This window comes from Salmo salar, chromosome ssa03 (genome assembly GCF_905237065.1).
Source record: "Salmo salar chromosome ssa03, Ssal_v3.1, whole genome shotgun sequence".
Classification (NCBI taxonomy): domain Eukaryota; kingdom Metazoa; phylum Chordata; class Actinopteri; order Salmoniformes; family Salmonidae; genus Salmo; species Salmo salar.
In genome coordinates, this window is record NC_059444.1 from 49,040,918 (window position 1) to 49,061,101 (window position 20,184).

At 40.0% G+C, this 20,184-nt stretch overlaps 2 protein-coding genes across 2 annotated transcripts in view; one reads left to right on the forward strand and one right to left on the reverse strand.

Annotated features, from left to right (window-relative positions):
• Positions 1-20,184, reverse strand: part of asphd1 (aspartate beta-hydroxylase domain containing 1) — a 96,421-nt gene that overhangs the window by 29,833 nt on the left and 46,404 nt on the right. The window contains exon 3 of the mRNA XM_014192148.2: positions 5,293-5,499. Within this exon, the coding sequence (XP_014047623.1) occupies positions 5,293-5,499 (207 nt within the window). The remainder of the gene's footprint in view (positions 1-5,292; positions 5,500-20,184) is intronic.
• The window catches only part of sez6l2 (seizure related 6 homolog (mouse)-like 2), a 162,655-nt gene that overhangs the window by 10,080 nt on the left and 132,391 nt on the right, over positions 1-20,184 (forward strand). The gene's annotated exons all lie outside the window — the stretch shown is intronic.

The window sequence follows — 20,184 nt, forward strand, 5'->3', positions numbered from 1 at the left end:
AACAATGTCCCTCATAAGTATATAGCCAATGGAATATTTGCTAATGAGCTCAGTGACCATTGTCCAATTGCCTGAATAAAATATGTTAAACTACCTAAATCTCTGCCATTCATTATTAAAGATCGATTTTTATTTATTTAAATGAGTAACATTTGTCTTACCTGAGGTTGTGTGACTGGGGGTGGGGGGTGTCATCCATCTCTGAGTCGGATCTGGCACTTAATTGTTTTACCTCTCTGTTCAACTCTGTTGCAGATAAGCATGCTCCATTTAAAATACTAAGGGTAAAAGACAGATCTAATCCATGATTCACCCATGAATTGTCTGAAAAAGTACAGGAAAGAAATTTAGCCTGGGCTAAGGCTAGGTTGACTGATTCTGCATCTGATTGGCAGTCCTTCAGACATTTGAGAAATAGATGTCTAACTCTGATTAGAAAGGCAAAATTGACATCTTACATTTTCTGAGAGTGGTGGAAATCCAGCTAACTTCTGGAAAGTGGTCAAGTCCTTGAAGCTAAATTCCACCCCCTTATTGCCCCAGCAGGTAATGACAGTCCCTGGTCCTATAATAGATCAAATGAACATTTTTGATGCTTTTAATAGCTCTTTTGCCTCAGCTGGCCACCTATTTGAAAGAATAGTTTCTGAAAATTCCTTTAATTCCACCTTTATTAAAATAATAATAATAAAAAAAACAGCTTGCAGAGAATGATCCACTCCTAGGCACACATTCTTTATTTTCAACCGTTTGTTGTCTCTGATGTACTAAGTGCCTTGCTAAAAATCCATGTAAAAAAATCTCTGCCCCACTTATTGCAGAAACATGAACCTATATTTTAAACTTAACAATTGTTTCTGGTATTATCCTTAAGATCTGGAAAGTGGCACATGTCCTCCCCCTACACAAAGGCGGAGACCATTTTGACTTAGCTTGGAAATCAGATGGTAGTTATCTATCTTGCCTTGTCAAAGTATTAGAATCCCTGGCCAACACTCAGCTAGGAACTTTTAACTTATCATTCTATTCTTAATGTGCAGCAATCTGGTTTTAGACCTGGACATAGCATCATTTCAGCTGCTACGCTTGTCTTAGATGATATGTTAAATTGCTTAGATCATAAAAAATATTGTGCTTCCTTATTTATACACCTGTCCACCACTACCTACTAATTCAAAGGTTTCTTGCAAGTGGTTTAAGAATTACTTGACAGACAGAACACAATGTGTATTTTCTGATGGTGTCAAGTCTAGTTTCCTTGATATTATGAAAGGTGTACTGCACGGGTCAATACTGGGACCTGTTCTTTTTACTGGTTATATATAAATAATATTGGTATATCTGTTAAAACCTGTAACATTCATCCGTATGCAGGCGAAACGGTTACGTATGCCCTTTCCTCAACTGTTGACCAAGCTTTATAAGAGATGCAAACTGACTGTTGCCATAGAAAAAGCCCATGTTGGCTTAAAACTTGTACTTAATGCAGGCAAAACTAAATATGTTGTTTTCTAATTCATGCAAATATGGCTCGGATGGATAAAACATTTATTCATTGGATGTTCTCTCATCCATCGAGTTTGCGCCTATAAATATCTGGGCATTTGGATTGACAAACATTTAATGCAAAAAAACCATAAGGATGAGATAGTTAAAACCTGTTGGGGTGTAAGGGGCAGTATTTTCAAGGCCGGATGAAAAAACGTACCCAATTTAAACAGGTTACTACTCTGGCCCAGAAACTAGAATATGCATATTATTAGTGGATTTGGATGGAAAACACTCTGAAGTTTCTAAAACTGTTTGAATGGTGTCTGTGAGTATAACAGAACTCATATGGCAGGCAAAAACCTGAGAAAAATCCAAGCAGGAAGTGGAAAGTCTGAGAATTGTAGTTCTTCTTTTGATTCTCTATTGAAACAACAGTGTCTGTGGGGTGACGTTGCACTTCCTAAGGCTTCCATTGGCTGTCAACAGTCAATGTACTCTCCTAACATAATCTAACTTTATGCTTTCGCCGTAAAACCTTTTTGAAATCGGACAACGTGGTTAGATTAAGGAGATGTTTATCTTTCAAAGGGTGTAAGATAGTTGTATGTTTGAAAAATTTGAATTTTGACATTTATTTGGTTTCAAATTTGCCGCTCTTGAAATGCACCTGCTGTTGATAGGGTGCACCACGGGTGGCACGCTAGCGTCCCACATAGCCCCAAGAGGTTAACTGACTTGCCTAGTTAAATAAAGGTTACACTAAGAAAATAACATTTCCACTTTCTAATTCTAGTCTAACCAATACCCAAATGGAGATTCAGTGAAAATAAAAATCTCATTGATTTATCAAGATCAGTCCCCATGCTTGTCTCAGAGCGACGCGAAACGGTGCTAAAATAGTTGTAGGCTAATGCTTCAAGTGCTATTGCTTCTAACTTCAATATGCTCTTTAAATAAATAAGACCTACACCACTTGAACAGCACATTACTCAACACTAGTGAGACTCATGTCGCCTACAGTATATCGAAAAATATGACGTGACTCTCTGCCAATAATTACATATAGAGGATTGGAGGATTCTATATTAAAACCAAAAGCCGCCTCATGGATCTCCCGCTGGCGGCCGGCACGGGTATCTGTAGCAACACATTTTGTATTGCGATGCGGTGACTTAGACAGCTGCGCAACTGGGGAGGCCCCATCCACAAAGTATCAAAATACAGAGAGGTGTTGGTAAAGGTATATTGTCCTGCTAATAGCCCATAATTTTCTATTCTAATATTGTACATGGTGTCCAGGTCAGGATAACCAAAACATTTATTTATTAAAGACTATCAGAAATAATGTTGGTACTTATTTATTTTGATCCAAAGCCATGAATGAGTGAGTCACTCAGCTTTATGCCAAAATAATATTTGTAAAGGCCAAAACATTTATTTCTGTTTTTAGAGGGAGAGAAACACTGAGCCAATTGTGATCTGCCCTATGGGACTCCCAATCACGGTCGGATCTGATACATAATAATATTAATAATACTTAACTGAGAAACTAACTTAGAAATACATTTGACGATAGAATTCTCCCACTACCCTCCATCTAGGCAAGTCTATTGTCCAGCTACCTGCTAGAACAGCGGGAACGTTTCCCTAGTCAGCGCCATTATTAGTGAAATGCCCCTTAAAGTGTTGCTCTGTGCTACCCAGTGTGGCGGGGTGGGGGTCCACCCCCCTTCCCTTCTCCTCCGTTCCCCTTGGGCTAAGTCTGTCTTCTGTGCACGGCTCTGTGGCCCATCCCGTATCCCCTGCCCTCATGCTTTGAACCTTGCGTGCTTTCAGTGGATACAGCTGGAGAACTGCAGTCCCATTGTGCACCACTCGGGAGCCATGACCAATATATATTGTCCTGCTAATAACAGGGTTAATAATTTATCTGTGAGAGTATCCAAGGGGCTTTTATATAATTCTAAATTAATAATAATAATAATAATAATCGCTCTGTTTTAAAAATAACAATATTTTGGAGATGATTTTGTTTTCAAATAACATAAAATTAGCGAGAAAAAGGCCATTCTTGAACATGGGATGAGACATTGTTACTAATTTGTAAATCAAGCCAGTTTGTTATTTAGAATTATTTATTTCTGTTTTTATAGGGAGCGAAACCAAAAACCTACAGTCATCTCATGGGTCTCCCAGTTGAGGCTAGTACGTGTATTGAACCAGCATCTGTAGCAACACAGCTTGCACTGCTATGCTGTTACGACTTCCACCGAAGGTGGCTCCTCATCCTTTTCGGGCGTTGCTCAGCGGTCGTCGTCGCCGGCCTACTAGCTGCCACCGATCCCATTTTCGTTTTCATTTAGTTCTGTCTGGTTTTAAACACCTGTGTCTTGTTTTTCTGATTTTGGTGGGTTTATATTTCCCCGCTGCAGGTTAGGCTGTGTGCGGGATTATTTGCTGTATGGTACATGTAAGGGGTGCGTGCCTGCACCACGGGCGTTGTTTGTTTTAAGTACGGTATGTGTTTACCGTCGACATATTGCTTGTGGCTAGTGGAGTTGAGATTTCTCCCCTGTGTGTGTCATTGGTGCATTTTCGGAACCGCCTAATAAACTGTTGATTTTCCTGGAACCTTTCTGCTCTCCTGCTCCTGATTCCACACACCCCCCTCCATCGAGAGGCATTGTTACATATGCAGTGTCTTAGACCATTGCGTCACTCAGGCTCTGTATAACATGACTGTTCGGGAGTGGGCTACAGTACTACAGTAAGAGCAAAATAATCCTAACAGTTTTAGTAAGTAATACTGAAGTCGTACACAATTATCAGTTTCTATTTAGGTTTATGTCGCCCATTCATTGTCAGAGACACAGTAGGACCCAAATGCATAATCAGTGCTCTAACTCCCCCCTGCGCTGGTCTGGAGCAATGAAGTGGTGACGCAGGGTACCGTACTAAACCACAAATTACCTCTAAGTACCGCAACATAAAACTTTTAGTGGAACAACCACTGTAGGTGCTGATACGATATGTATTGCGATTCTCGTGATTCTATATGTATTGCGATTCGATACTGTAATTTTATATTGATTCAATGTTCCAAACTTATTGCTCACCATATGTCTGCTGCAGAGGGAAAAGTGAGAGTCATGAGATAATGAGTGTTGATCAGTCATGTAAATTAAAGTGCTGAAAACAAATTGGCTCCCTATTTAAAAAGAAGATGGAGAACAAGCTATGATGGAAAAATACTGGAGTTCTGGTGCAGGTAAAGCAAACTAGCGCAAAAATAATATTGTGATATTCTCAAAACAATTCGATATGATATATCTTCAAAAATAATATCCCAACATGTAACTGTATCGATTTTTCCTCCCCATCACTACTAACTAGCCCCATAGATGTCCAACCAGCTTTGTCAAGGTCGCACACCAGTTTAGCCAATTCGCTTCGGCCGGCTGAAGAAATTGGGTAGCTAGTCAGTTCAGCCCCCCTTTAAAACTTCCGGTGGATTGTGGCATACCAAGAGTTAGAAGTGCAAACTTGTGGCACCAAAGCTTAGTGGCAGCTTGACTGCAACGGTGCAGACTGCCTCCATTTGAAGTAAATGACAGGCTCAGAGGCTATGGAGACATTAAAAATGTATTCTTTCTCCCTCTGTTTTGGAAGGACTCACTGATGTGACATGACTAGATCTGTGAAAGCTATGTAAGAGAACCCTTGCTTTCACCTAATTGTCCAATCAGGTTAGATCAGTGACTGAACAGGTACATGCTCATTGGGAGTTGTAGGTTTGTGTACCTTAGGTCCCAGGCCGGTCCAGCCAATCTTTGGATCAATGCCTCTCTGGTAGACCGCCTGAAACTCTGCGAGGATTATGGGATAGTTGGCCTCCAAGACCTCAATGTCATGTCGATGGGCGTCACGTGGAAAAAAAGGAATGCTGGGGACATCTGGGAGGAAGAAGAGATGAGGCTTTTGGATGGAGGAGCGATCATTTAATGTGGCCTGAGAAAGACAAATCACAGAGAAAGAGTCATACATTCTAGAGAAAGAACTAAACATTAGACATTGGTTAATACATATATATTGTAATTGTTTTACACTTAGGATGAAAACAAACAAAAACATGCAAAGGGATGTTTTGTAAATATTTTTCTTTTTGCTTTCTGTTCTTTAAATCCCAACCACCAGGACACCAAACACACACAGGGAGGCTGGGAACAACATATAGCAGCACCCCTGAAGCAGGTTAGGGATTGTCTTGCTCAAGGGCAAAACAGTAGTTCTTGAAGGGTTCTTTGGTAAGGGTGATGGTTCTATGTGAAACCATAATGACTCAAGAGCCATTTGAGGCCTTAAAGGGGCAATCTTTACTTCAAACAATAACACATTTGCCACCCCGCCATTGTTTTGGTAAACAGTTGAGGGATGTCATAGGAGAAATGTCACGTGACCGCCAAAACATGATACACCAAGCCGCGCTTCTTAAAACCCACTCGCTTAATGCGGAGTGCTACGGATCAGTAGTCATTTAGGCAGGTTACCTTAGTGTTCTTGGGCACAGGGACTCTGGTGGTCTGCTTGAAACATGTTGGTATTACAGACTCAGACATGGAGAGGTTGAAAATGTCAGCAAAGATACTTGCCAGTTGCTCAGCGCATGCTCGGAGTACACGTCCTGATAATCCGTCTGGCCCTGCGGCCTTGTGAATGTTGACCTGTTTAAAGGTCTTACTCACATCGGCTACGGAGAGCGTGATCACACAGTCACCCGGAACAGCTGTTTCAGTGTTACTTTCCTCGAAGCGAGCATAGAAGTAATTTAGCTCGTCTGGTAGGCTCGTGTCACTGGGCAGCTCTCGGCTGTGCTTCCCTTTGTAGTCTGTAATACTTTGAGAGCCCTGCCACATCCGACGAGTTTTGGAGCCGGTGTAGTACGATTCGCTCTCAGTCATGTATGGATGCTTTGCCTGTTTGATGTTTTGTCAGAGGGCATAGCGGAATTTCTTATAAGCTTCCGGGTTAGAGTCCCACTCCTTGAAAGCGGCAGCTCTACCCTTTAGCTCAGTGCGAATGTTGCCTGTAATCCATGGCTTCTGGTTGGGGTATGTACGTACAGTCACTGTGGGGACGACGTCCTCGATGCACTTATTGATAAAGCCAGTTACTGATGTGGTGTACTCCAATGCCATCGGAAGAATCCCGGAACATATTCCAGTCTGTGCTAGCAAAACAGTCCTGTAGTTTAGCATCTGGCATATAGACTGATTCACTGGTGCTTCCTGCTTTAATTTTTGCTTGTAAGCAGGAATCAGGAGGATAGAATTATGGTCAGATTTGCCAAATGGAGGGCGAGGGAGAGCTTTGTACGCGTCTCTGTGTGTGGAGTAAAGGTGGTCTAAATTTTTTTCCCCTCTGGTTGCACATTTAACATGCTGATAGAAATGAGGTAAAACTGATTTAAGTTTCCCTGCATTAAAGTCCCCGGCCACTAGGAGCGCTGCCACTGGATGAGCATTTTCCTGTTTGCTTATGGCGGTATACAGCTCATTGAGTGAGGTTTTAGTGCCTGCATCGGTCTGTGGTGGTATGTAGACAGCTATGAAAAATACAGATGAAAACTCTAGGTAGATAGTGTGGTCTACAGCTTATCATGAGATACTCTACCTCAGGCGAGCAAAACCTTGAGACTTCCTTAGATATTGTGCACCAGCTGTTTACATATATGCATAGGCCCCTGCCCTATGTCTTACCAGAGGCTTCTGTTCTATCCTGCCGATAGAGTGTACAACCCGCCAGCTGTATGTTCTTAATGTCGTCATTCAGCCACGACTCGGTGAAACATAAGATATTACAGTTGTTAATGTCCTGTTGGTAGGATATACGTGCTTCAAGTTCATATTATTTTCCAGCGATTGAATGTTAGATAGCAGGACAGAAGGCAAATACAGATTAGCCACTCGTCGCCTGATCCTCACTGATTCTGCAAAATCTCAGTTTCCCTCTCCAGCGAATGACGGAGGTCTGGGCCTGGTGGGGTGTCTGTAGTATAACCTCCTGTCCGACTCTTTGAAGAAAAACTCTTTGTCTAATCTGGAGGTGAGTAATTGCAGTTCTGATGTCCAGAAGCTCTTTTCGGTCATGAGAGACCGTAGCAGTAACATTATGTACAAAATAAGTTACAAACAATGTGAAAAAACAAACAAAATAGCATGGTTAGTTAAGAGCCGATAAGACTGCAGCCATCCCCTCCGGCGCCATCTTTCATAACACTTTCATATACAGTGTTTGTTTTTACTCTACTGTTTGTAAACAATGTCAATGATGTATATAAACCCTGGAAGCCACCGGCCGCCATATTGGTACACCTCATAAGGAGCAGTCCTCCATAGGAATAAATGGAATTCTACTGTATTTCAATAAAATGTATTTAAACCACAGCATTATTGAACACTTTTTTCTGATTAGTTTGAAGGGCATTCTAGAGTGTGCATTATTTAAGTGATAATGCCCTTGAAGCCGGTGTTTGGAGGAGATATTGGCACGGGTGTTGTTAGGTCCGTGCCAATATATTCTCCAAACACCGGCATTATCTCTGTTGTTGAAAACGAAATGTTAGTCTAATGTGAGATAATGTCTAGATGCTTTTTATAGTGGAAATCAGGTTTACAAATTGCCTGGCTAGGCTGATGAGACAGTGGATTGCACAGTCTGATGGAACATAGTAAATGAGCATTTTAACATAATAGATTTAGCTGGTGGTAACTTGTGGAATAGACACCGGCTGGAATGTGGTTTTAACATCTTACATCTTAGTCATTTAGCAGACGCTCTTATCCAGAGCGACTTACAGTAGTGAGTGCATTCATTTCATACTTTTTTCTCTAATTATTTTAACCAATCACCATTCAGGATTAGACCCAGCCGTTGTATAATTCTCTGTAATGCACGGCAATAACTAACAGTTACACGTTTGAGCTGTTTTTGCAAGCAAAAGTCAAATTGAAAACATTGGCATTGTTCAATTAGATTTTCATAATAGCAAGCTAATATTTATGAGGACTGATGGTTTGGTTAGCTAACTACTGTATCTATCAAGTAAACTTGGTAGCTACTTCAGTGGATGTTGAAAACATTTCTAGCAGCAAATGTGTTAAATTATAGCAGTGGTATAAGCTGGATAATAAACTCAGGGCTCAATGCGTTCTCTGAAAATAATGCAACCCCACGGAAGGTTACTGCCAATCGTGGCACATACCTTCCTCGTCGTGATTTATTTTCCAGAGAACCCATAGCCCCGTTTGATTATCCCTTAAGTATTTCTTGTTGTAGTGGGGACAGTAACATCAGGACTCTAAAAATAAATACTTGAAGGAATATGGATGGACATTATTCTTTGGCATCACCTTTCATTAAAAGGATCACAAACACATACATTCTCTCATCATACACATTTAAACCAGTCAGTCCATCATATTGAATACACTAAAAACAGAGGACATTGATACATTCACTCAACTGACCGCCGCCCCAACTGCACTGGATAGATACGTATGTTCAAAAGTTTGGGGTCACGAAGAAATGTCTTTGTTTTTGAAAGAAAAGCAAATATTTTGTCCTTTAAAATAACATAAAATTGATCAGTGTAGACATTGTTAATGTTGTAAATGGCTGATTTTTTTATGGAATATTTACATAGGCGTACAGAGGCCCATTATCAGCAACCATCACTCCTGTGTTCCAATGGCACGTTGTGTAAAACAGCAATCTCAATGTCAACAGTGGCGACTCCGGGATGCTGGCCTTCTAGGCAGAGTTCCTCTGTCCAGTGTCTGTGTTCTTTTGCCCATCTTAATATTTTCTTTTTATTGGCCAGTCTGAGATATGGCTTTTTCTTTGCAACTCTGCCTAGAAAGCCAGCATGCTGGAGTCACCTCTTCACTGTTGACATTGAGACTGGTGTTTTGCGGGCACTATTTAATGAAGCTGCCAGTTGAGGACTTGTGAGGCATCTGTTTCTCAAACTAGACACTCTAATTTACTTGTCCTCTTGCTCAGATGTGCACCGGGGCCTCCCACTCCTCTTTCTATTCTGGTTAGAGACAGTTTGCGCTGTTCTGTGAAGGGAGAAGTGCACAGCATTGTACGAGATCTTCAGTTTCTTGGCAATTTCTCGCATGCAATAGCCTTCATTTCTCAGAACAAGAATAGACTAACGGGTTTCAGAAGAAAGTTCTTTGTTTCTGGCCATTTTGAGCCTGTAATCGAACCCACAAATGCTGATGATCCAGATACTCAACTAGTCTAAAGAAGGCCAGTTTTATTGCTTCTTTATCAGTACAACATTTTTCAGCAGTGCTAACATAATTGCAAAAGGGTTTTCTAATGATCAATTAGCCTTTTAAAATGATCAACTTGGATTAGCTAACACAATGTGTCATTGGAACAAAGGAGTGATGGTTGCTGATAATGGGCCTCTGTACGCCTATGTAGATATTCTATTAAAAATCTGCCATTTCAGCTTCAATAGTCATTTACAACATTAACAATGTCTACACTGTATTTCTGATCAATTTCATGTTATTTTAATGGACAAAACATTTGCTTTTCTTTCAAAAACAAAGACATTTCTACGTGACCCCAAACTTGGCCCAAAAACAAAATTAGGATACTAAAAACATTTTCTATTTTGGCATCATAAACGGTAGACTGTTTGATTAGGCTAAACTAGCTGGCTGTATTTGCTAGCTACGTAAGTAAGTGAAAGTGAAAAGTGAACATCTCTCTATCCCTCTCTTGCTTCTCCTTCATTTTGGAAGAAATTAACTTGTTAAAAACGGTTCAACTATTGTCTTTCTCTCTTTGAGTCAACTACTCACCACATTTATGCACTGTAGCGCTAGCTAGCTGTAGCTTATGCTTTCAGTACTAGATTCATTCTCTGATCCTTTGATTGGGTGGACAACATGTCAGTTTATGCTACAAGAGCTCTGATAGGTTGGAGGACATCCTCCAGAAGTTGTCATGATTACTGTGTAAGTCTATGGAAGGGGGCGAGAACCATGAGCCTCCTAGGTTTTGTATTGAAGTCAATGTACGCAGAGGAGGACGGAAGCTAGCTTTCCTCCGGCTACACCATGGTGCAAACCAACAGAGTGCGGTTGAGGCTAATGCAGACCTTCATTGAAAAATAGTGTTTTAATCAATTATTTGGTGATGTGATAATATTTGCTTCAATATATCCACATCATTTTCCTCCCTCATGATGCCATCTAGTTTGTAAAGTGCACCAGTCCCTCCTGCAGCAAAGCACACCCACAACATGATGCTGCCATCTTCGTGCTTCACGGTTGGGATGGTGTTCTTCAGCTTGCAAGCCTCCCCCACTTTCCTCCAAACATAACAATGGTCATTATGGCCAAGCAGTTCTATTTTTGTTTCATCAGACCAGAGGACATTTCTCCAAAAAGTACGATCTTTGTCCCCATGTGCAGTTGCAAACCGTAGTCTGGCTTTTTTATGACGGTTTTGGAGCAGTGGCTTCTTCCTTGCTGAGCGGCCTTTCAGGTTATGTCAATATAGAACACGTTTTACTGTGGATATAGATACTTTTGTACCTGTTTCCTCCAGCATCTTCACAAGGTCCTTTGCTGTTGTTCTGGGATTGATTTGCACTTTCGCACCAATGTACGTTCATCTCTAGGAGACAGAATGCGTCTCCTTCCTGAGCGGTATGACGGCTGCGTGGTCCCATGGTGTTTATACTTGCGTACTATTGTTTGTACAGATGAACGAGGTACCTTCAGGTGTTTGGAAATTGCTCCCAAGGATGAACCAGACTTGTGGAGGTCTACCATTTTTTTCTGAGGTCTTGGCTAATTTCTTTTGATTTTCCCATGATGTCAAGCAAAGAGGCACTGAGTTTGAAGGTAGGCCTTGAAATACATCCACAGGTACACCTCCAATTGACTCAAATTATGTCAATAAGCCTATCAGAAGCTTCTAAAGCTATGACATAATTTTCTGGAATTTTCCAAGCTGTTTAAAGGCACAGTCAACTTAGTGTATGTAAACTTCTGACCCACTGGAATTGTGATACAGTAAATTATAAGTGGCAACAAATATTGTTGCCATAGGTTTGTCACATAATTAAATAGAATCTTGAGAGAATTGTTTGCCAGAAAATAAACATCAGGCGAACTGTTTAACAACAATAATATTTATTGCCACTAGTGGCAAAGATTTACCTCAGATACACCACTAGTGGCAAACATTGGCAAACTTCTGGCAACATCTTGTGGCACATTGTTTAGTTTGATGCAAATTTGCCACAGGAGGTTGGTTTGCAGCAACAATTCATTTTTGTAAAATCTCAAATTGGCAAAATTTGTGAGAAATATTTTGAGAAAGAAAAAGACTACGCTTCATTTACTATAGTCCTAAATGAACATAGTGAATTATCTTGCCATATCTAATTAATGTGTATTACGCTACTTTCCGACAGTATGTGTTACTACATGACATAAGATTACATTTTGAACACATTGAATTGGGGGTAATTACACTTTTTTTACCTCAGTTTGGTGATGTTAGTGTAGTGTAAAACATGATGATGCAAGATCAATTGCTTAACACTAGAACTGCTAAAGCAGTCATTTTGACTGCTCATGAATTGTAAAAAAGTATTACTTTGCCATTTTTTAAGTCATGCCCCCCTCCGTCCTTGACTTTTCCTAAATAAGTCTATATAACACACTGTTGTTGTTAGAATTGTAATATCACAAACAGAACTGGAGTTATAACCTGTTTTAGGAGGGCATGTCATTTATTTTAATGGTTTTCACCCTTTTCCCCTACTTCTCCAGACAGTAGGATCTGCTCCGCTCCTTCTGCTGACAATTGAATGTGCAGTGCTCAGATGATAATTGCCTCGAAACTTAACCTAAACTAATTTCACACATATAACAGATAAAATAAAGGAAGTAAAGTATGATGGGGATAAAGGGGATGAGTTGATGAGCGAAGGGAAGCGAACTATACATAACTATGTAATCACCAATTGTGAATGAACAGGGTGAGCCATTAAATTGTACTGATCTATTCTAATTATAATCTCAAAATGGTATGTACCCTATATCAGTCCACCGAATCCAAGCAGTCATATCAGTCTACTCTTGCCTACTTGGAGTAGGTGTCACACCCTGACCTTAGAGAGACGTTTATTTTCCTCTAGTTTGGTTAGGTCAGGGTGTGATGTGGGGTGGGCTATCTAGTTGGTCTATTTCTTTGTGTTGAGCCGAGTATGGTTCCTAATCAGAGGCAGCTATCTATCGTTGTCTCTGATTAGGAATCATACTTAGGCAGCCCTTTTTTCCACCTTTAGTTGTGGGATCTTGTTTTTGTGTTGTGCCTGTGAGCACACGATTACTTCACGTTTAGTTTGCTACTGTATTTGTTTTGGAGAGTTTCATTTATTAAAACATGTGGAACTCTACGCACCCTGCGCCTTGGTCTACTCATTTTGACGATCGTGACAGTAGGCTACACAGTGAGAGCGTGCGTAATTGTACATGCTTTAAATATTTGGGAAAATATGCACATCAGGCAGCAGGTGAGCAAGTGTCAGAGAATATGGTGATGAGGCTTGTGGAATCTTACATTGGCATGGGGATAAATATCACTTTGCTTGCAAAGAAAACAAGCCTGGCTGGCACCAGGAAAAAAGTGAGAAAAAGGCACTTGCACAGCCGTTGTACTTCACAGTCACAACAGTGCTGAAGAATGACAAGACAACTGGACACAATAAAGAGAAAAACGGAGACTATTATGCACTACAACCAAACAATGTTATGTCAAAGTGTGTCAAGCAGTGTCAACTGCTAGGACAAGGGTTAACAGCTAAATTAAATCCAACTGAAGACGCACACAATGTAAGCACGAGCTGACAATAATTGACTACTATATGACACTTATATTAATTATAATACCATTATTGCTTTTGTGCTGATTTTCACTATTTATCAAGGCCACTTAGCGCTTATAATGATATTTAGGTTGCTGATATTTTCATAATTTGACCACTGGCCTCGGTGGTTGGGGTATTTTTTTGATTTTGTCATTATTCTTTCTTTTCATAGTTGTAACAAAGGCACTCCACGAATAAAATCTATTGAACCCTTGAATGTTTTTGTTTTTACATATAGCCTAAAGTAACAAACTAATGAAAATGCTATTGTCTTATCTGAAATAAATAAAACAAATCCTATTCTAATGCTATCCAAGGCCTTTATACACACAAATGATTATTCTTACAATAGCATATTACATTTATTAATTACACTGTTAGAATGTTGCAGTCAGAATGACTGCTCATTAGCTTGAAGGGGGGTCCCTCAAGGCCCAACGGTTCTAGTGTTAAAACAGATCAATATCTTTGGTTTTGTACTGTTGATTTTGTCATACACACACACATGCAGGACTTAGAAAATTATAGCTGTGTTCTTTCTCAAATGGCACGGATAATTCTGGGCATTCACTATAAAAGTCACTGACCGCACACCAATACATGGATTTGAGAGTAAAACAATCACTGAAATAACAGCCAACACTTGTAGGGATCATGATTTGTTGAAGTTAAATAACAGAAAAAGTGGTTTGTTTACATTTTCATATTGGCAGCCCCCCGAAACCAACATCCGGCATTCCAAAATATAGATAGCAGCCTTACAATTCCTCATCTCACCAACCATATATAGGATTCCAAGATTCCATGTGGTCTTTGTATAATGTACAGAGTATACAACCCACATTTTTTTACCCTGTTCTGTTGATTTCAACGTTATATCAATATGATTGATTAAGAAAATAGTGTTGTGCTCACCTTTCCAAGTTGGCAACTCACTTGAAACAAAATGTAGAAATCCAAAATGTAGCTGGCTGTCTTCTACAAGTTGTCCTAAACCAGTGAAATAGACTGCATTCGGAAAGTATTCAGAAAGTATTTTTTCCCTCTCACACACACTCACACACACACACACACACACACACACACACACACACACACACACACACACACACACACACTACCCCACAATGACAAAACAAAAACAGGTTAAGAAATGTTTGCAAACTTATGAAAATAAAAACAGAAATATTACATAAATATTCAGACCCTTTACTCAGTGCTTTGTTGAAGCACCTTTGGCAGTGATTACAGACTCAAGTCTTTTTGAGTATGATGCTACAAGCTTGGCACACCTGTATTTTTGGGAGTTTCTCCCATTCTCCTCTGCAGATCCTCTCAAGCTCTGTCAGGTTGGATGGGGAGTGTCGCTGCACAGCTATTTTCAGGTTTCTCCAGAGATGTTCATTCAGGTTCAAGTCCTGTTGTCCTGTTGGAAAGTGAACCTGGTTCTTGGTCACCTCCCTGACCAAGGCCCTTCCATTTAAGAATGATGTAAGCAACTCTGTTCTTGGGGACCTTCAGTGCTGCAAAACATTTTTGGAACCCTTCCCAAGATCTGTGCCTCGACACAATCCTGTCTTGGAGCTCTACAGACCATGGTTTGGTTTTTGCTCTGACATGCACTGTCAACTGTGGGACCTTATATAGACAGGTTTGCGCCTTTCCAAATCATGTCCAATCAATTGAATTTACCACAGGGGGACTCCAAACAAGTTGTAGAAACATCAAGGATGCTCAATGGAAACAGGATGGACCTGAGCTCAATTTCGAATCTCATAGCAAATGGTCTGAATACTTATGTAAATAAGGTGTTTATTGTTAATACATTTGCAAACATTTCTTAAAACCTGTTTTTGCTTTGTCATTATGGGGTGTTGTGTGTAGATTGAGGGGGAAATCATTTTAGAATAAGGCTGTAATGTAAGAAAATGTGGAAAAAGTCAAGGGGTCTCAATACTTAAAACATTTTCTTAAACAGTGTAAGATTCCACAAGCCTCATCACCATATTCCCTGGCCATAGAGGGGTTTTTGTTCTTTATTTTGGTTAGGCCAGGGTGTTACATTGGGTGGGCGTTCTATGTTCCTTTTTCTATGTTTTTGTATTTCTTTGTTTTGGGCCGTGTGTGGCTCCCAATCAGGCACAGCTGAAGTTTGTTGTTGCTGATTGGGAGTCACACATAAGGAGCATGTTTTTCCTTTGGGTTTTGTGGGTAATTGTTTCTGTTCAGTGTGTTTCCTGACAGGACTGTTTCTGGTCGTTTTTGTTTCGTTTTTGTATTAAAATTCTAATGATGAACACATCCTTGGTCTAATTCTGACGACGGCCGTTACAAACAGGACATGCAACCTGACTCTTTCCCCCACCTAACTCTCGTTCTATTGATTTCAACTTGATAAACGCAAGTGTCGCGTTTTTCTTTACATTTTGGTGACCCCCAAACCAAAATGTTCTTTGGATGGTGGACCATTCTTGATACACAGAGGAAACTGTTGAGCATAAAAAACCCAGCAGCGTTGAAGTTCTTGACACAAACCGTTGCGTCTGGCACCTACTACCATAACCCGTTCAAACATTTCGATTTTTGTAATTTAGCAGACGCTCTTATCCAGAGCGACTTACAGGAGCTAAAAGTGCCTTGCTTAAGGGCACAGACATTTTTCACCTAGTCGGCTCAGGGATTGGTTACTGGCCCAACACTCTTAACTGCAAGGCTACCTTAAATATTTTGTCTTGTCCATTCACCCTCTGAATGGCACATACACAATCCATGTCTCAATGCTTAAACATTTCTTTAACTTGTCTCCTCCCCTCGCCTGCCTTTCTCTAAACAGATTATTCAGTCAACCTTTTAATCTGTTCTTGATTATGGTGATATTATTTATCAAAGTGCAGCTACTCTTAAACCTTTGGATGCCATCATTTAGTGCCCTTCGTTTTGTTACAGTGACAGTTTTGATACTCATCACTGCATCCTGTATCAAAAAGGTTGGCTGGACTTGGCTAAAGACCCATAGATCTCTACATTAAACCCTTTTTGTTTACAAGGCCCTACTTCATAAACTTCTGTCTTATCTAACTTTGCTGTTGAAGTATAGGCGCTGCCTCACTGTTCACAGGATTGGTTAACTCAAGGTTCCTAGGGTCTCCATCGAGCAAGGTAAATCAGCTTTTAGTTTTAATGCACCGTATTGCTGGAACAAAACTCAAAAAATACATTTCTTCTTGATGTTCTGGTGCCATTCAGGCAATTTAAAGTATTGATTGGGGACTTATTTGTGGAGGAATTTAACTGTTTTTTGGGTGATTTATGATGTTTTATTTGTGATTCCGATGACCATGTTGTATTATACAGGGTGTATTTGAAAAAGAGACCTAGGTCTCAATAAGTCTTCGCTGTTAAAATAAAAGGTAATACAAATATTATCTACATTGCTTGAAGTGGATTTAACAAATTACATCAATAAGGGATCATAGCTTTCACCTGGTCAGTCATGGAATGACCAGGTGTATCTGATGTTTTGTATACTCAGTATATTACAAATTGTTTCTGCATATTTGTTATTGATTTGAAATTGGACTATTTATCAAAATGTCTGGTCGAAAGGAAGCATCAACAGCATCATTATTGTGCTTGCGAAGCAACACTGCTATTAATGACACTTCAACTAATTATTATTACCTACAGCTTTTATACGAAACATTCCATTTCAATTTCAACTTAAGTTGCTTACATTTTTATTTCATACTTCATTTTTACTATTTCTACATTGTAAAATAATAGTGAAGACATCAAAACTATGAAATAACACATATGGAATCATGTAACCAAAAAAGGTGTTAGATTCTTCAAAGTAGCCACCATGCCTTGATGACAGCTTTGCACACTCTTGGCATTCTCTCCACCAGCTTCATCTGAAATGCTTTTCCAACAGTCTTGAAGGAGTTCCCCCAAGCTGAGCCATTGTGGGCTGCTTTTCCTTCACTCTGCGGTCCAACTCATCCCAAACCATTTTAATTGGGTTGAGGTCGGGTGATTTGTGGAGGACAGGTCATCTGATGCAGCACTCCATCACTCTCCTTCTTGGTCAAATAGCCCTTACACAGCCTGGAGGTGTGTTGGGTCATCGGCCTTTTGAAAAACAAATGATATTGTGGAGTAAAGTACATTGCGTCGCCGCAAGGGATAGTTAGAACGCTGATTATGCGTTGGTACACAGGCGGTAAAGTGTTTCTCTCCTCGCTGAATGACTGGGCGATATAAACTGATAATTGTTCATGTCTTCTAGATTGAATTTGAATGAACTGAATGGCAAGGATGAAGAAGAGGGTGATTGAATTTAGAACAATAGCTTACTAATTTCTCTTCCTCTGTCCAGCGTGCAGAACAGCTCACACCCAGGAAAAGACAACTTTTTTGTTGTTTCTACATTGTCAGAAGAAGCTACCTGGACTGTAACCTATTTCTGACTATAAACTCATGTTTTATTGTAAGAGAAACGGAAATGGCTTCAGGAATGGAATTTATACAACGAAAGAAAGTTGATATGAAAACCAATAGATCAGGAGAGAAATGGCATAGTGGTTGGCCAATAGGTAAGTACATGGAAATACATTTGCCAAAATTACACTGAACAAAAACGTGTTAGTCCCATGTTTTATGAGCTGAAATAAAAGATCCCAGAAATGTTCTATACACACAAAAATATTATTTAAAAATGTTATGCACAAGTTTGTTTACATACCTGTTAGTGAGCATTTCTCCTTTGCCAAGATAATCCATCCACTTGACAGGTGTAGCATATTAAGAAGCTGATTAAACAGCAGGATAATTACACAGGTCCACCTTGTGCTGGGGACAATAAAAGGCCACTGAAATGTGCAGTTTTGTCACAATACAATGCCACAGATGTCTTACGTTTTGAGGGAGTGTGCAATTGGCATGCTGACTGCAGGAATGTCCACCAGAGCTGTTGCCAGAGAATTTAAATGTTAATTTCTTTACCATAAGCCGTCTGCGTCATTTTAGAGAATTTGGCAGTACATCCAACCGGCCTCACGTGTAACCACACCAGCCCAAGACCTCCAAATCCGTCTTCTTCACCTGGGGGATTGTCTGAGCCCAGCCACTCGGACAGCTGATGAAACTGGCTAAGCATAACCTGTCTCAGGGAAGCTCACCTGCGTGCTCGTCGTCCTCACCAGGGTCTTGACCTGACTGCAGTTCGGAGTCGTACAACTTCAGTGGGCAAATGCTCACCTTCGATGGACACTGGCACACTGGAGAAGTGTGCTCTTCACAGATGAATCCCAGTTTCAACTGTACCAGACAGAGTGCCCCATGGTGGCAGTGGGGTTATGGTATATGCGACGGACAACGAACACAATTACATTTTTTATGAAAGGCAATTTGAATGCACAAAGATACCGTGACGAGATCCTGAGGCCCATTGTCGTGCCATTCATCTGCCGCCATCACATTTCAGCATGATAAGGCACACAAGGATCTGTACAAAATGTCCCAGTTCTTCCATGGCATGCGGATTCAGCAAGTTTGGGATGTTCTGGATCGACGTGTACGATAGCGTGTTCCAGTTCCCGCCAATATCCAGAAACTTCATACAGCCTTAAAGAGGAGTGGGACAACATTCCATTGACCACAATCAACAGGCTGATCAACTCTATACGAAGGAGATGTGTTGCACTGCATGAGGCAAATGGTGGTCACACCAGATACAGACTGGTTTCCTGTAAAGTACTTCAGTAAAATTACTTTGTCGTATCTGTACTTTACGATTTAACAACTTTTACTTTTACTTCACTGCATTCCTGAAGAAAATAATATACTTTTTACTCCATACATTTTCCCTGACACCCAAAAGTACTCGTTACATTTGGAATACGTAGCATGACAGGAAAATGGTCCAATTCACATACTTATCAAGAGAACATCCCTGGTCATCTCTACTGCCTCTGATCTGGTAGACTAACTAAACAAATGCTTTGTTTGTAAATTACGTCAGTGTTGGAGTGTGCCTTTGGCTGTACGTAAATAAAATAAAAACATTGTGCTATCTGGTTTACTTAATTATTTATATACTTTCTTTTGATATTTATTTATATTTTAAACAAAATACGTTAAGTCTTGCTCAAGTAGTATTTTCTATTAAAAAGGTATCTTTACTTTTACTCAAGTATTATACATTGGGTAATTTTTCCTCCACTGGGTATTTGTGACCAACAGATGCATATCTGTATTCCCAGTCATGTGAAATTCAGATAATCCCAGATAAAAGCCTAATATGTAGATGAAAGGCCTAATGAATTTAATTAAATTGACTGACTTCCTTATAGGAACTAACTCAGTAAAATCTTTCAAATTGTTGCATTTATATTTTTGCTCAGTATATATTAAAACTATTAGTTCTTAACAGTAAGCTTTTTGAAAAATCTTTCCAACAATCTCCCCCTTGATAATCACCAATCCTCGGTGTGAAATAGCAATGGAATTTATAGGCTTACTGCTGCTTTGGACTATAGGCTATGCATTCCAAACGATCATTTCTTTAGCCACCAGTGACTCACGGTGTATCAACATGTTCATATGGCAGAGGCTGGTAATCTCGCATTAGTTGACTTAACATAGAGATTATCATTTTAATTCCGATTTTTATGATTAACCACGTGACAATGATTTTGAGAAACAAAAAAGATAATTGAAATTAA